The following is a 27149-nucleotide window of genomic DNA, read 5'->3' as shown; positions in this document are numbered from 1 at the left end:
GCACCCAGGCAGAGAAGAGAGGTCCCGTAACAGACGATCTGGCTTCATGTCAGCAGAGAATCAGTCTGCATGTCATAGCAGAGAATGAGGCTTCACGTCACCCACCACTGCAACAGTCCATTTTCATAAATTTAGGCCCAGCACCCAGGCAGAGGAGAGAGGTCCCGCAACAGAGGATCTGGCTTCATGTCAGCAGAGAATCAGTCTGCATGTCATAGCAGAGAATCAGGCTTCACGTCAGCCACCACTGCAACAGTCCATTGTCATAAATTCAGGCCCAGCACCCAGGCAGAGGAGAGAGGTCCCGTAACAGACAATCTGGCTTCATGTCACCAGAGAATCAGTCTGCATGTCATAGCAGAGAATGAGGCTTCACGTCAGCCACCACTGCAACAATCCATTGGCATATATTTAGGCCTAGCACACAGGCAGAGGAGAGGTTCATTCAACTTTGGGTAGCCTTGCAATATAATGGTAAAATGAAAATAAAAATAGGATTGAATGAGGAAGTGCCCTGGAGTCCAATAATATATGGTTATGGGGAGGTAGTTAATGTCTAATCTGGACAAGGGACGGACAGGTCCTGTGGGATCCATGCCTGGTTCATTTTTATGAACGTCAGCTTGTCCACATTGGCTGTAGACAGGCGGCTGCGTTTGTCTGTAATGACGCCCCCTGCCGTGCTGAATACACGTTCAGACAAAACGCTGGCTGCCGGGCAGGCCAGCACCTCCAAGGCATAAAAGGCTAGCTCTGGCCACGTGGACAATTTAGAGACCCAGAAGTTGAATGGGGCCGAACCATCAGTCAGTACGTGGAGGGGTGTGCACACGTACTGTTCCACCATGTTAGTGAAATGTTGCCTCCTGCTAACACGTTGCGTATCAGGTGGTGGTGCAGTTAGCTGTGGCGTGTTGACAAAAGTTTTCCACAACTCTGCCATGCTAACCCTGCCCTCAGAGGAGCTGGCCGTGACACAGCTGCCTTGGCGACCTCTTGCTCCTCCTCTGCCTTGGCCTTGGGCTTCCACTTGTTCCCCTGTGACATTTGGGAATGCTCTCAGTAGCGCGTCTACCAACGTGCGCTTGTACTCGCGCATCTTCCTATCACGCTCCAGTGCAGGAAGTAAGGTGGGCACATTGTCTTTGTAGCGTGGATCCAGCAGGGTGGCAACCCAGTAGTCCGCACAGGTTAAAATGTGGGCAACTCTGCTGTCGTTGCGCAGGCACTGCAGCATGTAGTCGCTCATGTGTGCCAGGCTGCCCAGGGGTAAGGACAAGCTGTCCTCTGTGGGAGGCGTATCGTCATCGTCCTGCCTTTCCCCCCAGCCACGCACCAGTGATGGACCCGAGCTGCGTTGGGTGCCACCCCGCTGTGACCATGCTTCATCCTCATCCTCCTCCACCTCCTCCTCATCCTCGTCCTCCTCGTCCTCCAGTAGTGGGCCCTGGCTGGCCACATTTGTACCTGGCCTCTGCTGTTGCCAAAAACCTCCCTCTGAGTCACTTCGAAGAGACTGGCCTGAAAGTGCTAAAAATGACCCCTCTTCCTCCTCCTCCTCCTCCTCCTCCTCCTGGGCCACCTCCTCTTCCATCATCGCCCTAAGTGTTTTCTCAAGGAGACATAGAAGTGGTATTGTAACGCTGATAACGGTGTCATCGCCACTGGCCATGTTGGTGGAGTACTCGAAACAGCGCAACAGGGCACACAGGTCTCGCATGGAGGCCCAGTCATTGGTGGTGAAGTGGTGCTGTTCTGTAGTGCGACTGACCCGTGCGTGCTGCAGCTGAAACTCCACTATGGCCTGCTGCTGCTCGCACAGTCTGTCCAGCATGTGCAAGGTGGAGTTCCACCTGGTGGGCACGTCGCATATGAGGCGGTGAGCGGGAAGGCCGAAGTTACGCTGTAGCGCAGACAGGCGAGCAGCGGCAGGATGTGAACGCCGGAAGCGCGAACAGACGGCCCGCACTTTATGCAGCAGCTCTGACATGTCGGGGTAGTTGTGAATGAACTTCTGCACCACCAAATTCAGCACATGCGCCAAGCAAGGGATGTGCGTCAAATTGGCTAGTCCTAGAGCTGCAACGAGATTTCGCCCATTATCACACACCACCAGGCCGGGCTTGAGGCTCACCGGCAGCAACCACTCGTCGGTCTGTTGTTCAATACCCCGCCACAACTCCTGTGCGGTGTGGGGCCTGTCCCCCAAACATATGAGTTTCAGAATGGCCTGCTGACGTTTACCCCGGGCTGTGCTGAAGTTGGTGGTGAAGGTGTGTGGCTGACTGGATGAGCAGGTGGAAGAAGAGGAGGAGGAAGCCGAGAAGGAGGAGGTGGCAACAGGAGGCAAAGAATGTTGCCCTGCGATCCTTGGCGGCGGAAGGACGTGCGCCAAACAGCTCTCCGCCTGGGGCCCAGCTGCCACTACATTTACCCAGTGTGCAGTTAGGGAGATATAGCGTCCCTGGCCGTGCTTACTGGTCCACGTATCTGTGGTTAGGTGGACCTTGCTACAGATGGCGTTGCGCAGTGCACACTTGATTTTATCGGATACTTGGTTGTGCAGGGAAGGCACGGCTCTCTTGGAGAAGTAGTGCCGGCTGGGAACAACATACTGTGGGACAGCAAGCGACATGAGCTGTTTGAAGCTGTCTGTGTCCACCAGCCTAAATGACAGCATTTCATAGGCCAGTAGTTTAGAAATGCTGGCATTCAGGGCCAGGGATCGAGGGTGGCTAGGTGGGAATTTACGCTTTCTATCAAATGTTTGTGAGATGGAGAGCTGAACGCTGGCGTGTGACATGGTTGAGACGCTTGGTGACGGAGGTGGTGGTGGTGGTGTTGGTGGTACATCCCCTGTTTGCTGGGCGGCAGGTGCCAACGTTCCTCCAGAGGCGGAGGAAGAGGCCGAGGCGGCAGCAGCAGAATAGGCCGAGGCGGCAGCAGCAGAAGAGGTAGCAGGGGGAGCCTGAGTGACTTCCTTGGTTTTAAGGTGTTTACTCCACTGCAGTTCATGCTTTGCATGCAGGTGCCTGGTCATGCAGGTTGTGCTCAGGTTCAGAACGTTAATGCCTCGCTTCAGGCTCTGATGGCACAGCGTGCAAACCACTCGGGTCTTGTCGTCAGCACATTGTTTGAAGAAGTGCCATGCCAGGGAACTCCTTGAAGCTGCCTTTGGGGTGCTCGGTCCCAGATGGCGGCGGTCAGTAGCAGGCGGAGTCTCTTGGCGGCGGGTGTTCTGCTTTTGCCCACTGCTCCCTCTTTTGCTACGCTGTTGGCTCGGTCTCACCACTGCCTCTTCCTCCGAACTGTGAAAGTCAGTGGCACGACCTTCATTCCATGTGGGGTCTAGGACCTCATCGTCCCCTGCATCGTCTTCCACCCAGTCTTGATCCCTGACCTCCTGTTCAGTCTGCACACTGCAGAAAGACGCAGCAGTTGGCACCTGTGTTTCGTCATCATCAGAGACATGCTGAGGTGGTATTCCCATGTCCTCATCATCAGGAAACATAAGTGGTTGTGCGTCAGTGCATTCTATGTCTTTCACCGCTGGGGAAGGGCTAGGTGGATGCCCTTGGGAAACCCTGCCAGCGGAGTCTTCAAACAGCATAAGAGACTGCTGCATAACTTGAGGCTGAGACAGTTTCCCTGGTATGCATGGGGGTGATGTGACAGACTGATGGGGTTGGTTTTCAGGCGCCATCTGTGCGCTTTCTGCAGAAGACTGGGTGGGAGATAATGTGAACGTGCTGGATCCACTGTCGGCCACCCAATTGACTAATGCCTGTACCTGCTCAGGCCTTACCATCCTTAGAACGGCATTGGGCCCCACCATATATCGCTGTAAATTCTGGCGGCTACTGGGACCTGAGGTAGTTGGTACACTAGGACGTGTGGATGTGGCAGAACGGCCACGTCCTCTCCCAGCACCAGAGGGTCCACTAACACCACCACGACCATGTCCACGTCCGCGTCCCTTACTAGATGTTTTTCTCATTGTTATGGTTCACCACAACAACAAATATATTATTTGGCCCAATGTATTGTATTCAAATTCAGCGGGATATAAATTTGAGGCCTAGTATTTAGGCGCTGGGTGACCGGTATGGATTTAGTGACAGAATTAGACTTGGAAATGCACAGAAGCGTGTGTGTGAAGTTATTCTGAATGACCCTATGTGCACCTTGAATATTATATACCCTTTTTGGGATAGATTTCAAATAGCTCTGATATAGCAGGAACCACTAAATTATGAAATTGCTAAATTGGGAATTGTATTTCAACCCAGAACAAAAAATGTGCTTTGACGGACACTAAATATCTTGCCCAGCAACAACAGTACAGCGGTAACGAGAGATTTAGCAGGATATAAATTTGAGGCCTAGTATTTAGGCGCTGGGTGACAGGTATGGGTTTAGTGACAGAATTAGACTTGGAAATACACAGTAGCGGGTGTGTGTGAAGTTATTCTGAATGACCCAATGTGCACCTTGAATATTATATACCCTTTTAGGGATAGATTTCAAATAGCTCTGATATAGCAGAAACCACTAAATTATGAAATTGCTAAATTGGGAATTGTATTTCAACCCAGAACAAAAAATGTGCTTTGACGGACACTAAATATCTTGCCCAGCAACAACAGTACAGCGGTAACGAGAGATTTAGCAGGATATAAATTTGAGGCCTAGTATTTAGGCGCTGGGTGACAGGTATGGGTTTAGTGACAGAATTAGACTTGAAAATACACAGTAGCGGGTGTGTGCGAAGTTATTCTGAATGACCCAATGTGCACCTTGAATATTATATACCCTTTTAGGGATAGATTTCAAATAGCTCTGATATAGCAGAAACCACTAAATTATGAAATTGCTAAATTGGGAATTGTACTTCAACCCAGAACAAAAAATGTGCTTTGACGGACACTAAATATCTTTCCAAGCAACAACAGTACAGCGGTAACGAGAGATTTAGCAGGATATAAATTTGAGGCCTAGTATTTAGGCGCTGGGTGACAGGTATGGGTTTAGTGACAGAATTAGACTTGGAAATACACAGTAGCGGGTGTGTGTGAAGTTATTCTGAATGACCCTATGTGCACCTTCAATATGATCTACCCTTTTAGGGATAGATTTCAAATAGCTCTGATATAGCAGAAACCACTAAATTATGAAATTGCTAAATTGGGAATTGTATTTCAACCCAGAAGAAAAAATGTGCTTTGACGGACACTAAATAACTTTCCCAGCTACAACAGGACAGCGGTAACGAGAGATTTAGCAGGATATAAATTTGAGGCCTAGTATTTAGGCGCTGGGTGACAGGTATGGGTTTAGTGACAGAATTAGACTTGAAAATACACAGTAGCGGGTGTGTGTGAAGTTATTCTGAATGACCCAATGTGCACCTTGAATATTATATACCCTTTTAGGGATAGATTTCAAATAGCTCTGATATAGCAGAAACCACTAAATTATGAAATTGCTAAATTGGGAATTGTACTTCAACCCAGAACAAAAAATGTGCTTTGACGGACACTAAATATCTTTCCAAGCAACAACAGTACAGCGGTAACGAGAGATTTAGCAGGATATAAATTTGAGGCCTAGTATTTAGGCGCTGGGTGACAGGTATGGGTTTAGTGACAGAATTAGACTTGGAAATACACAGTAGCGGGTGTGTGTGAAGTTATTCTGAATGACCCAATGTGCACCTTGAATATTATATACCCTTTTAGGGATAGATTTCAAATAGCTCTGATATAGCAGAAACCACTAAATTATGAAATTGCTAAATTGGGAATTGTACTTCAACCCAGAACAAAAAATGTGCTTTGACGGACACTAAATAACTTTCCCAGCTACAACAGGACAGCGGTAACGAGAGATTTAGCGGGATATAAATTTGAGGCCTAGTATTTAGGCGCTGGGTGACAGGTATGGGTTTAGTGACAGAATTAGACTTGGAAATACACAGTAGCGGGTGTGTGTGAAGTTATTCTGAATGACCCTATGTGCACCTTCAATATGATCTACCCTTTTAGGGATAGATTTCAAATAGCTCTGATATAGCAGAAACCACTAAATTATGAAATTGCTAAATTGGGAATTGTATTTCAACCCAGAACAAAAAATGTGCTTTGACGGACACTAAATAACTTTCCCAGCTACAACAGGACAGCGGTAACGAGAGATTTAGCAGGATATAAATTTGAGGCCTAGTATTTAGGCGCTGGGTGACAGGTATGGGTTTAGTGACAGAATTAGACTTGAAAATACACAGTAGCGGGTGTGTGTGAAGTTATTCTGAATGACCCAATGTGCACCTTGAATATTATATACCCTTTTAGGGATAGATTTCAAATAGCTCTGATATAGCAGAAACCACTAAATTATGAAATTGCTAAATTGGGAATTGTACTTCAACCCAGAACAAAAAATGTGCTTTGACGGACACTAAATAACTTTCCCAGCTACAACAGGACAGCGGTAACGAGAGATTTAGCAGGATATAAATTTGAGGCCTAGTATTTAGGCGCTGGGTGACAGGTATGGGTTTAGTGACAGAATTAGACTTGAAAATACACAGTAGCGGGTGTGTGTGAAGTTATTCTGAATGACCCAATGTGCACCTTGAATATTATATACCCTTTTAGGGATAGATTTCAAATAGCTCTGATATAGCAGAAACCACTAAATTATGAAATTGCTAAATTGGGAATTGTATTTCAACCCAGAACAAAAAATGTGCTTTGACGGACACTAAATATCTTGCCCAGCAACAACAGTACAGCGGTAACGAGAGATTTAGCAGGATATAAATTTGAGGCCTAGTATTTAGGCGCTGGGTGACAGGTATGGGTTTAGTGACAGAATTAGACTTGGAAATACACAGTAGCGGGTGTGTGTGAAGTTATTCTGAATGACCCAATGTGCACCTTGAATATTATATACCCTTTTAGGGATAGATTTCAAATAGCTCTGATATAGCAGAAACCACTAAATTATGAAATTGCTAAATTGGGAATTGTACTTCAACCCAGAACAAAAAATGTGCTTTGACGGACACTAAATAACTTTCCCAGCTACAACAGGACAGCGGTAACGAGAGATTTAGCAGGATATAAATTTGAGGCCTAGTATTTAGGCGCTGGGTGACAGGTATGGGTTTAGTGACAGAATTAGACTTGAAAATACACAGTAGCGGGTGTGTGTGAAGTTATTCTGAATGACCCAATGTGCACCTTGAATATTATATACCCTTTTAGGGATAGATTTCAAATAGCTCTGATATAGCAGAAACCACTAAATTATGAAATTGCTAAATTGGGAATTGTACTTCAACCCAGAACAAAAAATGTGCTTTGACGGACACTAAATAACTTTCCCAGCGGTAACGAGAGATTTAGCGGGATATAAATTTGAGGCCTAGTATTTAGGCGCTGGGTGACCGGTATGGATTTAGTGACAGAATTAGACTGGGATATGGCCAAAAAATAACCACACTATTGCTGGTTAAATGCACTTGGTGACGGGCGCAGCTTGCCCCTGATGTAGTATATGGCCAAAAAATGAACAGACTATTGCTGGTTAAATGCACTTGGTGTCACAGCTTGACCAACCACACTACTGAGGGTTAAATGCACTTGGTGACGGGCGCAGCTTGCCCCTGATGTAGTATATGGCCAAAAAATAAACAGACTATTGCTGGTTAAATGCACTTGGTGTGACAGCTTCACCCTGATGTAGGCTTTAGCCAGAAAACAACCACACCATTGAGGGTTAAATGCACTTGGTGACAGGCGCAGCTTGCCCCTGATTTTGTATATGGCCAAAAAATGAACAGACTATTGCTGGTTAAATGCACTTGGTGTGACAGCTTCACCCTGATGTAGGCTTTAGCCAAAAAACAACCACACCATTGAGGGTTAAATGCACTTGGTGACAGGCGCAGCTTGCCCCTGATTTTGTATATGGCCAAAAAATGAACAGACTATTGCTGGTTAAATGCACTTGGTGTGACAGCTTCACCCTGATGTAGGCTTTAGCCAAAAAACAACCACACCATTGAGGGTTAAATGCACTTGGTGACAGGCGCAGCTTGCCCCTGATTTTGTATATGGCCAAAAAATGAACAGACTATTGCTGGTTAAATGCACTTGGTGTGACAGCTTCACCCTGATGTAGGCTTTAGCCAAAAAACAACCACACCATTGAGGGTTAAATGCACTTGGTGACAGGCGCAGCTTGCCCCTGATTTTGTATATGGCCAAAAAATGAACAGACTATTGCTGGTTAAATGCACTTGGTGTGACAGCTTCACCCTGATGTAGGCTTTAGCCAAAAAACAACCACACCATTGAGGGTTAAATGCACTTGGTCGCAGCTTGTGCTGGCGCACCACAAGACACAAAATGGCCGCCGATCACCCCAGAAAAATGTGACTGACAAACGGTCTGGGCAGCCTAAAAACAGTGAGCAATTGAGGATCAGCAGCTCAATGATCCACAGCTGCAGATCGATCAGTTAATCAAGTCCTTTGGAGGAGTTAATCTGCCTAATCTCGCCCTACTGTCGCAGCCGCAACCTCTCCCTACGCTAATCAGAGCAGAGTGACGGGCGGCGCTATGTGACTCCAGCTTAAATAGAGGCTGGGTCACATGGTGCTCTGGCCAATCACAGCCATGCCAATAGTAGGCATGGCTGTGATGGCCTCTTGGGGCAAGTAGTATGACGCTTGTTGATTGGCTGCTTTGCAGCCTTTCAAAAAGCGCCAAGAAAGCGTCACAAAAGCGCCAAGAAAGCGACGAACACCGAACCCGAACCCGGACTTTTACGAAAATGTCCGGGTTCGGGTCCGTGTCACGGACACCCCAAAATTCGGTACGAACCCGAACTATACAGTTCGAGTTCGCTCATCCCTACTCTTGTCCTGTTTTTTTCCATGCTGTCTATCCTGCAAGCTTCTATCTACACCTGACAACCAGTGACACTGTGATGGGATCCAGATGCCTACAGCTAATCCCATCAACACTGATTTAATTTTTTTAACAAAAACTCAAGATGAGGGTACATCTATCAACATTTTATAACCCTCCCTATGTTACTACTCTATGTAGCTCATGTAGCTGTTCTTTATAGAACATTGACCACCATTAAATTTAAATAGGCAACTGCATCCAAGTGAATCAAGAAGTGTGTGCTCTCCATTGAGCCTACATGTGAATGTGACTGCCATCAGCCATCTCAAACTGAAGAGTCCTCATCTGCATGCAGCATGTTCACATAGAGAGGATATGATATGGCAGCTCAATCAAGTACAGTATTTCCTTCACATCTTTGAATCTGTATTTTAATTCGCTCTTTTGATTTTTACCTCACTAACATATATTCCCGTATCCTCTTCATCATCTGTCCTGTAGCAGACTGTTAGACCCAGTCTCTCCTGATTATTTAGGCGACATAGTTCAATTTCCTGTAATAAACAAACATAAATGGTACATTAAAACATATTAAGGACAATGGGGAGATTTATCATTGTAGGTGCATTTGAGGTTATTTTTTTGACTGGAGTAGCACACGTTACAAATTTATGAAGAAGGTGCTCAGTCACAAAACTGGCATAGCTGATTTGCTAAATGTTTCCCTACATTTCTAAAGTTTGCAAATAGCCTTAAAAATCCACAGATGCAAATGCCAATTTGGATTTTAATATAATAGAATAAAACTGGATCAAATTAAGATCATGTCCACCTGGAATATAGGTTCTACATAAAACTATATCTTATTGGTTAAAGGGTTTCTACCACCACATTTTGACCTAATTAGCTGTCAGACACTAGCGATCTGCTAGTGTCCTCTGTACCTAACCATGCTATTGCAATCCCTTTCTCTGCAGCGGTTACCCTAAAGAACTAACTTTTATTGCTATGCAAATGAGGTGCTATGGGGGCGTCTTTTCAGCACCTAGAGGCTCCGTCTACTCACCATGTCTGCCACCCAGCTCGTCCCTCCAGCCCGCCCATCTCTAGATTGACAGCCTCCATCGCGGCCGAATTCTCGCGCCTGCACATTGTGCGTCTGTGTTCGGCGCAGGCGCAGTGACTGTCAGACCACTCACTGCGCCTGCGCATATCCACTGCTTGAGGCCGGGCATTGTCTGTTCCTGAGAGCACTCTGACATCATCGGCGCAAGCGCAGTGGAGATGCCGGCGCAGTGAGCGGTCCGACAGTCACTGCGCCTGCGCCAAATACAGGCGCACACAGCGCGGGCGCGAGAATTCGGCCGCGATGGAGGCTGTCAATCTAGAGATGGGCGGGCTGGAGGGACAAGCTTTGCGGCAGACATGGTGAGTAGATGGAGCCTCTAGGTGCTGAAAAGATGCCCCCATAGCACCTCATTTGCATAGCAATGATGGAAACCATGATGGAAACCTACTGGACCACTTTATAATCAATTGGGCCCTCTGGGTGCCATTGGTGTCTATCATGACAGGGATCCGGCGCTTTTGCTATGTTCACTGTTCTGCTGATATGATGGAGCAGAATAGCAGGAATATCTAATACATGTATAAACAGAACTTTACACTTTCTATAGCTCAATGATTGTTCCTCTAGTATAACGTTGACTGCATGTTATTGTCACATTCTTATATATAATTTGTGAAAATACCACTTTAAGGAACAAGAAAAGTATAACAATAGATTGTCTAAACGTAATGTACAACCTGCAGTCCAGATTCAGACTTTGCTATGATGATATTTGAGACTGTTTGTGGCTCTATTCATACTTCAGTCATAAATTGCTCTTTCAGGGTGTTATCTTTTAACAATAGTTGTGAAATATAGTCATCACCAGACTATCTACAGAAACCGAGAGAAATCGCTAAAATTATTTTTCCCTGTCAGGTTATGAAACATTACAGCTAAATCACTGCCACTGATGTTCTGCCAGAGAAAAATAAAAATCATATAAATTACAATAACTGTAAGTGTTGCAAGGGGACTTATGTTTAAGAAAGCCAAAACCAAATATTATATTGTATAAAAGTGAAGAGAACTCACTGCTATCACAAACAACTTTCTGTATATGAAAAATACAGATTGCTAGGTCGGTCTTCACACACAAGAGAGAACATTGGGTCAAGTAGCTCAGTACATGAAACTGAATATTTTCTATATGAGACATAACCTTGTAATTTTGCATTTATAGAACACCTCTTATTTTTCAGGAAAGTCTTCATAGCCCCAGGAATAAGGGTTTAACAATAATCTGTAAAGTATTAAGATTTGTTGTTTAGCAATTATGATATTATATTTTGACTTAGATTTAATTAATTACTTAAATGAACATGTACAAATCCAAGATGATATACTTAGGATACAGAGTACATAACTGGCTTTGCATTCTCTTTTTTTTCATTGCTTACTGAACTTGTGGCTATGATTTATAAAAGTGCTGAAAGGCATGCTGTTTCAAAAATACTTAATAAAAAGAGTATTGCAGTAAAATGAAACAAAAAATATTCAATCCCTTAAGGAAACGGCCATATTTCACCTTAAGGACCAGGCCATTTTCAGCAAATCTGACCAGTGTCACTTTATGTGTGAATAACTTTAAAAAGCTTTTACTTATCCAGGCCATTCTGAGAATGTTTTTTCGTCACATATTGTACTTCATGACACCGTTAAAATGGAGTCAAATTTATTTATTTTATTCATAAAAAAAATACAAAATTTACCAACAATTTCCAAGTTTCAATGTCTCTACTTCTATAATAAACAGTAATACCTCCAAAAATAGTTATTACTTTACATTCCCCATATGTCTACTTCATGTTTGGATCATTTTGGGAATGACATTTTATTATTTTGGGATGTTAGAAGGCTTAGAAGTTTAGAAGCAAATCTTGAAATATTTCAGAAAATTTTAAAAACCCACTTTTTAAGAACCAGTTCAGGTCTGAAGTCACTTTGTGAGGCTTACATAATAGAAACTACCCCCTTCTAGAAACTACACCCCTCAAGGTATTCAAAACAGATTTTACAAATATTGTTAACCCTTTAGGTGTTCCACAAGAGTTAATGGCAAATGAAGATAACATTTCAGAATTAAATTTATTTTTGCTAATCTTCCATTTTAATCATTTTTTTCCAGCAAGAAAGCAAGGGTTAACAGCCAAACCCCCCCCCCAATATTTATTGCCCTGATTTTGTAGTTTGCAGAAACACCCCATATGTGGTCGTAAACTACTGTACGGCATCAGGGGTTCTTCAAATGGGACATGGTGCCAAAAAAAGGCCATCAAATCTGCCTTCCAGAAAACATATGACGTTCCCTTCCTTCTGCGCCTTGCAGTTTAGTCATACAGCAGTTTACGACCACATATGGGGTGTTTCTGCAAACTACAGAAACAGGGTGATAAATATTATGTTTTGTTTGGCTGTTAACCCTTGCTTTGTTACTGGAATTTTTTTTATCAAAATGAAAAATTTGACAAAAAATTGCTGTTTTGGCACAGCTTTTATTAAATATTTTGACCGTGTTCATTTAAGGCAGGGGTGCACAACGTTTCCTGGTTGGGGGCCACATTGCCAGACTGAACCAATGACGAGGGCCGAAATTAAAATTTAAAGGGGTATTAACAATTGAAAACCTGTATTTATGGCCGATTGAACATATGGTATTTACCATTAATGTCTGGTTACAGTTCTGGGACTCCATACATGTCTGTTATTAGATGGTTGGGGGACGCACACAATGGTATCAAGGGCTGCATGTGGCCCCCGGGCCGCAGGTTGTGCACCCCTGATCTGAGGGGTTAGGTCATAGGGTATTTTTATAGAGCTGATTCTTACGGACGCAGCGATACCTAATACATCTACTTTTTTACATTTATTTAGGTTTTACACTATATTATCCTTTTTTAAACAACAACAAAAAAAAACATTTTAGTATCTCCATAGTCTAAGAGTCCGTTTTCTTTTAGTTTTTAGCCAATTGTCTTAGGTAGGAACTTATTTTTTGTGGGATGAGAGGACGATTTTATTGGCACTATTTTGGGGGGCATATGACTTTTTGATCGCTTGCTATTACACTTTTTGTGATGTAAGGTGACAAAAAAATACCCTTTTTTGCACCGTTTCTTTTTTTTTTTTTTGACCGTGTTCATCTGAGGGGTTAGGTCTGAGGGGTTAAGAACCATAGTTTTTTTTTCGATTGTCAGTGGTTAAATGGAATTAAAATTAGGGAAGGGGATTATAAATTTAGTAGTACTCTATGGAAGTGTGGTGCTCCCTGAAGCAACAAATAATGCAGAGATCCGGATGATCAGGGCTTGTGTCACACTGAGTGATGGTGTCCTTCGTATCCCGCTCCTGTGACACACGCTGCACCTTTTTTGGGTATGTCTCTTGTTTCCAGTATGGGGGACCACACCTGGAAAGTGTTGGCCAGTGATGATCCGGGCACCTCCAGTTCTCGATGTACTTCGGCCTGCTCTTACCCTGTCGGAAATGATCAGGGCCTTTAGGACTGCGTCATAGAACTGCAGGAATTTCCCTGTGTTGCCAGCGCTCCGGGACAGCAGAAAAAAGTTGTACAAGGCAACCTGTACCACCTTTTTTGTACCATGCCCGGGTTTTGCGCATGGTGATCAACTCCTCCCATATACCGATTGTAGTCAATGATACAATCGGGCTTGAGGACCGTTGCCGCGATACCTCACACAGGGACAGGGGTGATGCCGTTACCATGAATTGTGGATAGTACAAGGACATCCCTCTTGTCCTTATATCTGACCAGCAACAGGTTTCCACTGGTAAGGGCACGGGTCTCACCCCTGTGGGTAGGTACCTGGAGGGGGAGGGTAGGGAAGCTGCATAGATTTTTCTGCATGGTCCCACAAGCGGACGTGGATCTAGCAGTGGGTGCATAAGGTCCCACACAAGTTTCCCACTAACACCCAGAGTGGGGGGACATTCTGGGGTTTCAATACGGGAATCTCGCCCCTCGTACACACAAAACTTGTAAGTGCACCCTGAGATACTCTCACAAAGTTTGTACAGCTTGACGCCATATCTCGCCCGCTTAGAGGGAACATACTGGCAGAAAATGAGTCTCCCCTTGAATGCAATGAGAGACTCATAAACCGCAACCTCCCTTCCAGGTACATAGGTCTCCAAAAATTTGGCCCCAAAGTGATCGATGACCGGCCTGATTTTGTACAGGAGGTCATAGGCAGGATCTCCTAGGGGGGGGGGGGACGTGCTGCATTATCTGCATAATGCAGGCATTTTCGAATGGCCTCAAAACCGGAGCGTATCATGGCCGTACTGTAAAGTGGGGTCTAGTAGAGGACGTACCCACTCCAATACAGCCTGACACTGGAGTCCAGCCACCGGCCCTGGCCAAAAAGGAGCCTGAGTGTTGAGCAATGAACTTTTGGGCGTACAAGTTTGTTTGCTGCACCATCAGATTCACAAAGTGGTCACTGAAAAAAAGACTAAAATAGTCATATTCAGTGATGCCTACTGTGGGAATCTGGATTCCTGTTTGGCCAACAAAATCAGGAATCACAGGCTCAAAATCCTCTGGGGTACACCATGGAAGTTCACCGGTAGGGGGCTCAGGTGAACTTATCTGGTGGGCCAGGAAAACTAGTACGAGCCCCAGAGCTGCTCGTACTAGTGTGGGCCACAGGGTCCCTGGCATGGTGGTCCCCTTGCTCCGCCTGGTGGCGTCTCCACTGTGTTGAGGGCTCATAATCATCGCTAGATGATGAGGAGGATGCGGATGACAAGAGGAAAGTGGGGTCATCCTCGTCCTCACTTGGGGCTCTCGGAGTCAGAGGCAAGCTGGGCATATTCCTCCTCAGCCGAGAACATCCGTTGGGCCATAGGGGAGTGTGTGTGCATGGAAAACTTTATTTAGTGTGCGTGTGTGTGGGGACATGGGTGTTTGCCAACTTTCCCTAAACCTAGCAGAAAAAAAAACTAAATAAAAAAAGTGAAAACCCCCCAAAAGATTTAAACTCTCTCATCAGCCGTCTAAAGCTGATCAGTGGTGCGGTGGGCGATGCGCTAACAGTGGCCGGACGCTAAGAGTGCTGGCAACAGTCAGTGTATGCAAAAATAAAACAGATCAGGGTGATGCAACAGTCAAACTTTTTTTTTCCCCCTAAACTTTCTCTGAATAACCCTGCCTAACCTAATCTTTCCCTAACCTGTCCCTAAAGTACCTTTTAGTGCCAGATGGCACTGTGGAGGGTCAGAAGGGGGGTGCTGGGCACAGATGGGGGTGCTGGGTCAGGAGATCCAACACAGGCTGCTCTCTCTCCTCACTCCCGGATGCAGAATGGAGGAGGAGAGGAGAGCGGGGGGGAGTTAACCCCTGCCCGCCCGTGCAGCCAATAGGAAGCGATTCTGTGAGGTGATGTCACCATCACCTCACAGGATCTAAGGATGGTGATTGGTGGTGTATTATCACACCACCGATCGCCATCCTATTCTGGGTTATTGGATCAGCAGAGACCCGAATAACCCTGATAACGATGACCTGCGGTTTGCTGTGATCGCCGATACGGGGGGTCACAGGACCCCCCTTGGCACTGTCACAGAGTTCCTGCCAAACGATTTTATCAGGTACTCTGTTCTGATCACCGCGCGCCGTGCGGCGGTGATCGGAAATACACATGACGTACGCACAAAATGACCGCTGATGCCCACCTAACTAACAGACGGATTAACATTTTTTGTTCAGTCTTACTGGACTCAGGGCAGGGTACAAAAATGTTGCATTGCACCCCCCAAAACATAAATGCTGTAGATCGCTAACTTCACAACAAGTGCAGATATTAGAGTCTTTCCTAATCTCTCCCTCACAGCAGCAGCATCCTATCCCTACAACTAGTAAGAGCAGAGTGACGTGCTACGTTACTCCAGCTTATATAGAGGCTGGGTCACATCCTGCACTTGGCCAATCACAGCCATGCCATTAGTAGGCATGGCTGTGATGGCTTCTAAGGGCACACTAGTTAAAGGCTTGTTGATTAGCTGCCCTGCCATTAAATCGCCGAACACCAAACTTGAACCCGAACTTTTAGAAAAAAAACTAAAGTTCGGTACGAACCTGAACTTTACAGTTCGGGTTCGCTCAACCCTAATTCCAGTGTCTTCAAAGGATGTGTCACTAGACATCACTGAAGGAATATTGTCTTGTTCTAAACAATGCAAAAGATTTAACAGCAGTAAAACTTTAAGATTATATCGTAAGAATCCTTGATATTTTTAAAAATCCTAGACAACCCCATTTTCATATCCCCTATGAGGGCATATGGTTGCCATATAAAATATAACTTCTCTTCCCTCTGTAAGTTTGAGCAAACATGCTACTACAAAGAGTGGCTTATGTTTGAATGACTTGACACTAGAGATGAGTGAATTCCTTGAAATTTTCTTTGGGTCAGATTCTAACAAATTGATCGCCAGATTTGATTTGAGTATTAGTCCAAAGTGCTCAGATTGCCTTGAAACGTTGCATATGAGACTGTGAGGTCTCCTAAGACTGTATCCAAACCTATTCAAGCTCTTTAACGCAAATATCTTATTAGTATGGTAGCAGATGGTCATAACAAACAAACTTTTTAATAACACATTGTGCTGCTGAATTTAATTTTCAAATTAAAACATGATCCACAAATGATCCCTTTTTGGTGGCAGGTGCCTTCTTCTCTGTCTTCTGACCTGTTAAGTGGTGGCTGCCATTTTGAGAGATTATTCTAAATTTAATTGCAATAGATCCAGATTTGGATGGAGTCAGAATTTTTGTGAAATTCAAGACAAATTTGATTCATTTCAAGTCAAATTGCTTATCTCTACTTGACACCCATCTGTTGCACGGTCACTGTCACAGTTTAGGGGGAGGGTAGGAACACCAGAATGACAACAGAAGGAAAATGACCAGGAACTAGGTCTCAAGGCCAGGGAAAGGGAAATGGTGACCACCTAAGGAAACCCTAAACCTAGCCCTGATTCCTGTCAGTATGAATAGACCCTGAAGGTGGGAATGTTCATACACAGGAAACCTAGGACCTAGTACCCATGAAAAAGCCCTAGGATTAGTCCCAGATGAATGAACCAGCATCTCCCTGAGGCATAGTAAACAACGAGCAAATGGGAGCAGCAAAATACCAAGAGAAGTACACTTATATTCAATGGAAAATGGATGAGCAGGAACTCAGATGAGGACCACACACCAGCTCTTGCAACTCCAGGCAGAGAATATAAACCGAAAGGTATGAAGTGTGAGTCCAGACTAAATAGAGGAGCAGTAATGACCACAAGCTACACCTGAGACAAGAGGTGTGGTCATTACCAACAACACTGAAGCAAGTGAAAACAAATAGGCTGTCAGATGACCTAATGTGCAGCCAGTCTCTCAGATCTTCTAACCTCTGTCACTAGAGGGGCCGTGACAGTCACTTCTCTATTTGAATGGTTGCTGTTATTCTGCCCTCACAGTGTTGATACAGGGGAAATATGTTCCTTTGTGAAGTTCGTTTTAAAGTGAAGTCCAATTGTTATTTTAAAAAGGTCCATTTAAACCATTTACATCTACATCTGCAGTTTGGCAAGAGTCCCAAAAATGTCATAGGCATGTAAGTAAAAGTTTAACACTAACGTCTAACTTTCTGGTCTGCTAATACTGTATGATTACATCATTCTCTATTTTTTTTTTTGCTAATTTTTCAGGTTTAGACTATGGTCAGATTCACAGTGGAGGTCAATGTGCCATTTTGTCAGTATTTCCTATAAGAGAATGTAATTTACATAATTCAACTTCACACATATTTCATACTTTGTAGTTCAAGGTTGAGTTGCAGGGTTTACTAAAGAAAATGCATTACAAATTCTATCAGAGCAAAAATAAGCATGAACAAAAATGTTTAGTAGCTACTCTTTTGGTTTTGTAAGTGATACATTTACACAGTTCACTTTTACAAATTGTGAACCTGAACTATGTATGACTTATTAGCCATGGGATCTGTGTTTGGTTGTCAAAATATTAATGGATTTACTGTATTTTATCCTAATAAAAATCCATCATATGTTAGATCAATCCAGAAAAAGGTTGAAAGTATGGGTCCAGCAGAAGACAATGCCAACCTTGCTGTAAGCCTCATTCCATTTACTATTTTCATATCTCATTCAATGCAGAAGATCTTAAGTACTGGGCAGCTTTGCCTCAAAGAAGCACTGTCACAAAAATGTGTATTCTCTGACCGGTCAGAAAGGTATATGATTTACGCAAACTGTGAGCTATCCTCTCCCTTCTGGTCCTCAGCTGTGTCATGTGCCTAACACTCTGACTTTCCAAATAACACAGCATCTTATGTGTGGACACAAAGCCAGTTTCTCTATGTATTCCTATGGGATCCTCAATGTCAGTCTCATAGAAATAAATAGATAATAAACTGACGTCCTGTCCTGTGTCGCTTGGAAATCGGAGTGTTGGTCACATGGTATAGCTAAGGCTCAGAAAGGGGTTTAAACCTCACAAATATAGTCACTGGTAAGAAGATTACCTTCACTACAGTTTACCTAATGTACCTATTAAACAGGTCAGAGAATAAAACATTTTTAGGGAGTGCTTCTTTAAAAAAAGACCCCAAAGGGAACCAGTAAGTTGGTGAAAATACTAAAATGCCATTTGCACTTAGATTATTATTTGAGTTTATATTGTAGAAAAAGTACAACTGTAAGGCCATGATGTGAATTCATGTTGGTATGCATATTCCAGTTGCAATACCCCGACCTCCCCATCTTCTACGGAACTAACTTGAATTGACTAAGGGTCAGTTAGTCAGACACTCGTTAGTGATCATTTTGCAGTGTAATACTGCCGCGGATTGCACAATGAAAGAGCAAACGCTTGTTCATCTGGCAATCCAGATCTTTCAGCATGATGAAAGATCAGGATTTGCTGGTGCCAGATTGTGCTCTCTAATAGCGATCTGCTGTCGGCAAACCACTGTACTGTATGGGGATGAGTGATGCAAAGCAATCACTCCTCCTCATGTTGCTGAGGAGATCGCTGAAGACGATTGCAAGGCGGGATTGCTTCCCTTCTGACAATCGTCTGCATGATCGGGTTGTCTAATGCATCCTTAAGTTCAGATTATAGTTCCCTAAAACTGCCTAAGGGCAACCATTAAATTCAATAGTAATTATTTGGCCAACAGCTATCTCTCCTTACTCCTCCCAGCTCCCCATACACCTAGACGTTTGGAACATGTATGTTTATTCAATGGGGAGAGGGGACAAAGCTTCTGCCAGATACTTCTGGTGGTAGCTTAACTTCCAATAGAAAAAAAGAATAATCAGAAGAAAAATTTCAGTTCACCTGATCCTTCTCTCTCCCTAAACTATCTGTCAGAGAGTCAGAAACTCTCCACACATATCAGACTGTTGCCCAAACTTACCATTCTCAGCAGGCTCGGTCGACAATACACCAATCTGTAGGAGGGCCCTAAGGAGAATCTGTGTGGTGTAAAGTGTAAGTGGTACTGAGTCTAATGAAGTAATTTTCATACTCACTTGCATTCTGACTCTGCGCTCCGACAAACTAGCAGTAAAATGCATTGAGTGGACTCCTGTGCTCACGCACATAATGGAGAGGACTCTTGGGGGATGCATTTTACTGTGTGGAAGCACAGCATAAGAATACAATTGAGTATGAAGATTCAAATTACATAACTGGACTCAGCATCACTTATACCATACACTGCTTACTTTAGTTTGGGGGTAATTCAGAGATGATATATTTCCTTTAACTGCAACAAAGCAAATACTGGGCTAGACAAACCATGTATGGTTGATGTTTACACCTTCATATACTAGCGTTTCATTTATTGAACATTATTAATTAGTTAAAATTAGTAGAAAAAAAATTGTTCAAGTTTTGTTTCTGTGTATTCCTACGGCAGATACAGTTTAATCTATGATGGCATTTCCTTCCTATCCCCCAGACGACTCTTAACAATGTAAACAAATATAGAGTTTATGTATTAAGTGCAAAAGAAATAAACATGGACCAAACTGAATTACGAGGCTGCAAACACATTCAATCTGTCGAAAGCATTGCAATCACAGTTGAAATTGGATTCCCTCATGTCTTCTCACTTATCAGCGATGACAGGCTGAGAATGGCATGACTTTTTGAAAAGTAGAGAGAGGGGACAAATCAGAATTGATGTCAGATTCAACTAAATAGATATGGGTGGCGGTGCAGTAAAAAGACATTTGTGTTTATCAATTCCATGTGCTCGATGAAGATAATGCTCTGGCTAGAGGATGGAACAAGTATTATTTTTCAATGTTATCCAATATTGGAAAATCAGAGGGTTTTTGCTTACTTGTATGGGGAAAACTGTTTATTTTTTACATACATAAATTGGGTTTTTCTGTAGCACAATTGTCAAACCCACTTAATGTTCTATTGTACCTCAATGACTCCCCAAGCTCAATGCAAGTTTTTCTGTTATCCAAACAGTAAAATACTATACATATTTAAATGTCATTTAAGGTTTAACTATAGCTATATTTTTCTTTTCGGACAAGCTGTTTGGCTTTTAGCTTTTAGCTCCTGATTCACAATCTGACAAGCTAGATGGATATATTTCCTGGATAAATACCCTGAGAGATACTGATTGAGGAATTTCACTGGAGATGGAATACCACTGATTACCGTATATTGAGATTTTTTTTGCATCAGCAAACATTGCATATTGGTGGCCACGAGCCTCTAAATTTTTTGCATTTAACATATCAATAACTGCAGGTTAGCAGTGGAGTCAGAAATGTATGTGTAAGAAATATATTACTGTAAGAACTGTGAATCTGTGGAATAAACTACCTCAGGACATAGTTACAACAGGGACAGTGGACAGTTTTAAAAAGAGTTTAGATGAATTCTTAAAAGTAAATTACATTAATACTTATGAAAATGTGTAGAAATCTGAGTCTCACTTCCTTCTGGGATTCGCGTCCCAACCTATCCCTTGGTTAATCTTGATGGACCTATGTCTTTTTTTAACCATATTAACTATGTAACTATCAGTAAAGTATTTGTATTATTTAGAGTAAAAAATATTAAACTAATGTAAAGCATGAATAAAAGTTGTGTGTAAGTAGTTCAAAGAAAACACAACCTCTAGATGGTTGGCACTGATGGACACATATTGGTGATTGCCACAGTTTATTCTTTTTTACTTTGTTGTGCGTAAGAGTAGTGAAAGCGCACATGATTACCAAAATTCACACACAAGTTAGATGAAAATCATGGTCCCAATACATATTCTGTTCAATTTTGGGACAAAAATAATGCAACAGACTTTGAAAGTATTGCAGATGTTAGAAATAAGCTGCTTTGGGATACACTTGCTATTAAGCTTAGGTCTCATTTTGACAGAAATTGCACATGTTAAAAAGCAACCAATATTTTGCTACATTTGCTCAATAGTTTGTGGCATACAGTATATCTTATAACCTCAGACAGTTTTACAGATCTTATAATAAATATAACATACTTGGGGAGGTAAAACAGATCACTATAACATACTAAATGAGAGAAAACTGGTTAAAACTAACAAGGGTAATAATTTGAAGTTGTAAGTGATCTACAATATAAACTGTTACAGCCGGTACAAGGCAGCTGCAGCAAAGCCAAAAGGTGTATAGGAGCACATATAGTTCTATTGTTTTACAAATGTGTTTAGCTTCAAGCAATAGAAATATACAATACTGTACTGATAATGGTTTTTTTTAATTACTATATGTCATATATAATGTTTTACTAGGTCAACCGAAGGAACTAAAAAGTAATGTACACTACTTCTGATGCGCTATGTTGAAATGATCAGTTACTTCCTAAATAGCTTGTGACACTATATTAATATTTTCTTATTACACATTTTTAAAAGTTATTTTAAATATATATTATAACATATTCGGCAGGTGCTTCACAGACATTACTATGATTCACTGTCCTCAGCAGAGCTCACAATTCATAATCAATAGAAAGCACAATTTCGACACACAAGACAATGCCTAAAGAAGACATGTCACCACAAAATGCTGTGCACTCTTCAGGCAGCATGCTATAGAGCAGAAGGAGCTGAGCGGATTGATATATAATTTTGTTTGAAAAGATTCAATAAAAATCGCAATTTATACATATAAATCTCTGCTTTTCTGACCTTAAAGGGGTTGTGTCATCTGGGACTTTGATGGTATATCGTTGGACATGCCATCAAAGTCATGTAACGGCAGAACATACCTCTGGGACCCGCACCTATTTCCAAAATGGGCCACCGAAAGCAAGAGAGCTCGGCTATTTTTGGAAGTCCCGTAGAAATTAACCAAAAGCGCACCACACAAATAGGGCATCATCTCCATTGACTTTTATGAGACTGCCAGAAATAGCTGAGCCAGTTCTTCGGAGGCCGTGCATGCAGCGCTGCTCTTCACTCACTTCAGAGGTCCTGTTCTGGATAGATATGAGTCCCAAGAGTAGGACTCATACTTTTATGACATTGGTGGCAAATTCTAGGATATGCCACCAATCCCTCGCATGAGCCAACCCCATTAAGACCACTCCCACACACAGCTATAAGTGACTGACAGATATCTTTGTATACACACTTACACAGAGAATTCTATCCATCACTGATAACACCTCCTCCATGTACAACTCTCAGTGACTGACAGTTATCTATGTATACACCCTTACACAGCGAATGGAATCAATCACTGATAACACCCCCCTTGTGTAAAGTTATCAGTGACTGACAGCTATCTATGTATACACACTTACACAGAGAATTCTATCAATCACTGATAACACCTCCCCATGTACAACTATCAGTGACTGATAGTTATCTATAACACCTCCCCCATGTACAACTATCAGTGACTCATAGTTATCTATGTGTACATGGTTATATAGAGAATGCTATCAATCAGTGATAACATCTCCCCATGTACAACTATAAGTGACTGACAGCTATCTCTGTATACACAATTACACAGGGAATGCTATCAATCAGTGATAACATCTCCCCCACATACAACTCTCAGTGACAGTTATCTATGTATACACACTTGTACAGAGAATGCTATCAATCACTAATAACACCTCCCTGTGTGGCCAAGCCAAGTCAACTATCAGTGACTGTCAGCTATCTATATATACACACTTACAGAGTAAATGCTGTCAATTACTGATAATTACTCTTTGTGTACAACTACTAGTGGCTGATAGCTATCTGTATATACACACTTACACTGGGAAATCAGTCACTAATAAGACAGCCCATGTGTACAACTGAAGTCAGAAAAAAAAACGGTTTCAAATATATAAATTACAGGTTCTGTTCTATCTTTTCCTACAAAACTATATATCAATCTGCTCATCTCCTGCTTTATAACATTGCACATCATTTTGTGGTTACAAGTACTGTTAAAAGGCATAATAATTCACTGCCTGGCAGTGTGAAATATTTCAGAGATATACACAATAAGGCAAGCTAAAATAGATGCATAAAATGTCTAGTATGTAGCCAGCTTTAATTTGAATTATGATATTTTCCACCTACTTTAATTTTGGAAAAATAAAGTTAACAACACAGATTGGGAGTAATACCAGTCTCGACAACTTCCAAGTAGTTTTTTTTTCTCACCTCTGTGGGCAGCATCCTGTCTAATATTATGTACTGTATGTCTTTGGCTCAAAACAAAAACATGGCACTGAACTCTTGGCAGAAAAAGTGGCAAAAAGGCTTGGTGGTACTCAGACTACACTTACTCTAAATCTTATTCTCATACTAAGAATATTTTTGAAAAATAATAAATTTAGGTCAAGAGCCTACCATAAAACTTCAAGCTCTTATGGCAGAAAATTGAATGATAAGATAAGAATAAAAAAAAAAAAAAAAAAGACCATATAGAGCAGCATGACAACTAAAAACTACAAAACAAACCAATAAGGCAGCACTATAAAAAAAATCCTCAGAGAAAAAAGAATGGTGCACTCTTTCAAGAAGTTTGGACACCACACCTCCATTTGCCAACGTTCAAACAAGAAACAGTGAATTTATTCACCCAATGTAGAGAACAACTTTTTATCCTCTCAATTGAACCATTTTTGAGCCTGAAAATGGTTCCACTGAGAAAGAAAAATGCTGCCTGAATTAGGTGGGGAAAAAATCACTTTTCACTTGAAGATTTTGGGAGTGCTGCTTGAGTGCTTTCTTGTTTGGACAAGTACAAAGTGCTGACTTATATACTTTCAGTGTTAATAACTATTCAGCAGTAGCAACTTTGAGTACCAAATTCGAGTTGGTTATTAATAGTAAAAACATGAACAAATGACCTTGCTTGTTCTGACACAAGATAACAGTACACTATGCACTTTGTGATTATTCACAGTAAATAATACTTATAAGCCTAATTATTAATGCATTCTCCTATGCTGTGAAGGAACTGCAAGCTCTTAGCAGATATGAAAAATAATCTGACCTCATACTCAAAGTCTTCCGTTCTGTCTCCATCAGCAGGAAGGCTGGAAAGATACTCATTACCGTCGTAAAATTCATGCTCCACTGGATGAAGAGAATGGCAGCTATATGGAAAAAATTGGTGCAAGAAGGCCAGATGAGACAACGTTCTTCTTTTTAATTAAAATATGACAAACTTATCTGCAGCCTTTTCTTTTCAAGAGGTTAGAATGGGTTGCTAATCTAAAGAAACATTGAACAAAAAGATATGTTTCTTTTCATTTACTGCACACTTAGAGTAGTCATTTTCATAGCTTAAATTGGATTCCAGGCAATGATCTGTGCACCAAATCAAAAGAAATACAGCAGTACATTCATAACAAAGGTCTGGCAATGTTCCACAGCTGCAGGATTCCAATCTGTCTTTTTGAAACTCAGCCTGTCTTCTAATGAAGCCATGTCCACATTTTATATTCTGGAAAATGTGGACACAATAACTTCAATAAATACAGAAGTACACTTTGCAATAAATTGAAAATACTTTTCTAACAATAAGTGGTAGTGAATGGTTTGATGTGAGGCATGGTTTCTTAATTCGCTTACAAGTTGGTATTATCTGTCTAATCTCAACGTGATGTCCAAGATCAAAGATTGATTAGGATAAAAGTACTTTTTTTATTTTTTAGATACATTTTAGAAATATTAGATGTGCGATATGCTTTCCAATATGGTTCTTTTAATGGGAAAAAGCTGCATGAAGAAAAGTATTATTCTTAAGAGCAGCTGGAGTCAAGATGTTGGCTGTAATGTGTGGCTTAGTCTGACGTTAGACATTGAGTACAGAATTTTCAGATGCTATTTAAAAGTCAGACATTTTTATTATTACTTTATAATATTTTACATGAAATATGTCTTCATGACACATAACAATTAAAGAAATTCACATACCTGTCAGATAGAAGAAAAGGGCAAATATCTGGAACTGGTGGAGTAGATGGTCTAAGTTTAGCGAGGGCCATGATATGCTCGAATGTTATGTCTGTTTGAGTGCTCACATTTACAAGCTGTACCTCCTGGGAACTTCCATGAGCTCTGTTAACCGGCGTTCGTCTTAATACTTGAACTACAATTGGGTCTTTAGCATTACGAAAGGCTTCAACTGCTTCTTCATGAGTAGCTTTTAAAAGATCCTTCCCATTAACCTATTTAAGGGCACAAAGCATAAAATTAAAGTACTGTACAGTTCAAAAATGCTGATCTTATTATATACAACAATATAATTTATTATGCAGATCCCAGTCATTCCTTTATTGACTTTCACTTAAAATACAACATGGCAACATTTCGATGAATCTGTGATTCCCCCAATCTTATTGACAAGTAAAATACAGAAAATGCTCTCTAAATTTGCAATTTTTTTTTACCTTGACTGGAGCAGCAAACATTTGTGGATAACATGGACATCAAAAGTGAAACATGGATTTCTATATATAGACAAAACTTAATTTTAGAAAATTAGACTCTAACAGAGAAGAATTGCTTTTCAGATCAAGAGAGTTAAAGAGAAATTAAAGATATAAACATTCTTATAAGCTTTCCATATTGAAGTACAGGAAACATTGTGGTAGATCTTACTCTTAAAGCCTTGGGCTATATAGGTTGCAAAAATGACATCTAATTCCTCAACCTAAAATATATTTAGAACAGTTGTAACACCCCACCCTTATAGGTGCACTCTTAAAGTGCATTCCTTAGTGATCTGAGAAATTAGCAGAACTGAACACATTTCTTACAGTAAAATAAATGTAAAGCCCACAGAAAATGTATAGTCATTAAACTATACAATGATATCTGTGCGGAGGCCAGACTGATAATCTTTACTTTTGGAATATTTGTTCTTATGACACATGGTTTATGATTATTTAGAGGCTTGAGGGTCTGATTTAATTAGGCCTGGTCCTAAATTTGTATTATTTTTGGTTCTGATCTGGGTTTTGATACATTGCTGCCCGTTTAACATTTTCTACTTATGTGAATGATGTATTCACAATAGACGTCTTATTAAAAGTAAAGGAGAAGGATGGACTATGTCTACAGCACTCTTCACCAAGCTGCACAAAGGGGGACTTTGCATTTATTGAACAATGAATGAGGCATAGGAGAAGGCAGCTTTTGTACCTGCTCAAGTAAACTTTCTTTGCCCCTGCTCAGTGTACATATACAGATTTTTTTTTATTTTTTTTTGGGGGGGGGGGGTAAGAATAGTTAACGTTAACACATGGATTGCACACAATGAAACACTCCAGTATCAAAACCAGCAAATCTTGTATGTGGGATGGTGTAGTTTGTGTGCCAGTGCTGCTTTTTGGTCCCAGTCTGGACCCTGTCCATGCCAATGGTCCTGGGATCAAAAGCAAAAAAAATTTCTATTCAAACAAAAGTAGTGACTAGTGATGAGCGGGAGGTGCCATATTTGATTTTGCAATATTTCACAAATATTCGATTGAATATTCTTCTTATATTAGTCAAAATAGAATATTCATCATTATTCTATTTATCGCAAATAATATGCGTTTTAATTATTTGCGTATTGCA

At 41.8% G+C, this 27149-nt stretch overlaps 1 protein-coding gene across 1 annotated transcript in view; it reads right to left on the bottom strand.

Annotated features, from left to right (window-relative positions):
• The window catches only part of PDZRN4 (PDZ domain containing ring finger 4), a 190059-nt gene that overhangs the window by 36479 nt on the left and 126431 nt on the right, over positions 1–27149 (bottom strand). Inside the window, exons 2-4 of the mRNA XM_044277040.1 lie at positions 25503–25756; positions 24577–24679; positions 9377–9475 (exon numbers count right to left, since the gene is read on the bottom strand). Coding sequence (XP_044132975.1) covers positions 9377–9475; positions 24577–24679; positions 25503–25756 — 456 coding nt within the window. The remainder of the gene's footprint in view (positions 1–9376; positions 9476–24576; positions 24680–25502; positions 25757–27149) is intronic.

Source organism: Bufo gargarizans, chromosome 2 (genome assembly GCF_014858855.1).
Source record: "Bufo gargarizans isolate SCDJY-AF-19 chromosome 2, ASM1485885v1, whole genome shotgun sequence".
Taxonomy (NCBI): Eukaryota; Metazoa; Chordata; class Amphibia; order Anura; family Bufonidae; genus Bufo; species Bufo gargarizans.
The sequence above is the reverse complement of the archived record's forward strand: the minus strand, read 5'-3'. Positions and strand labels throughout refer to the sequence as shown.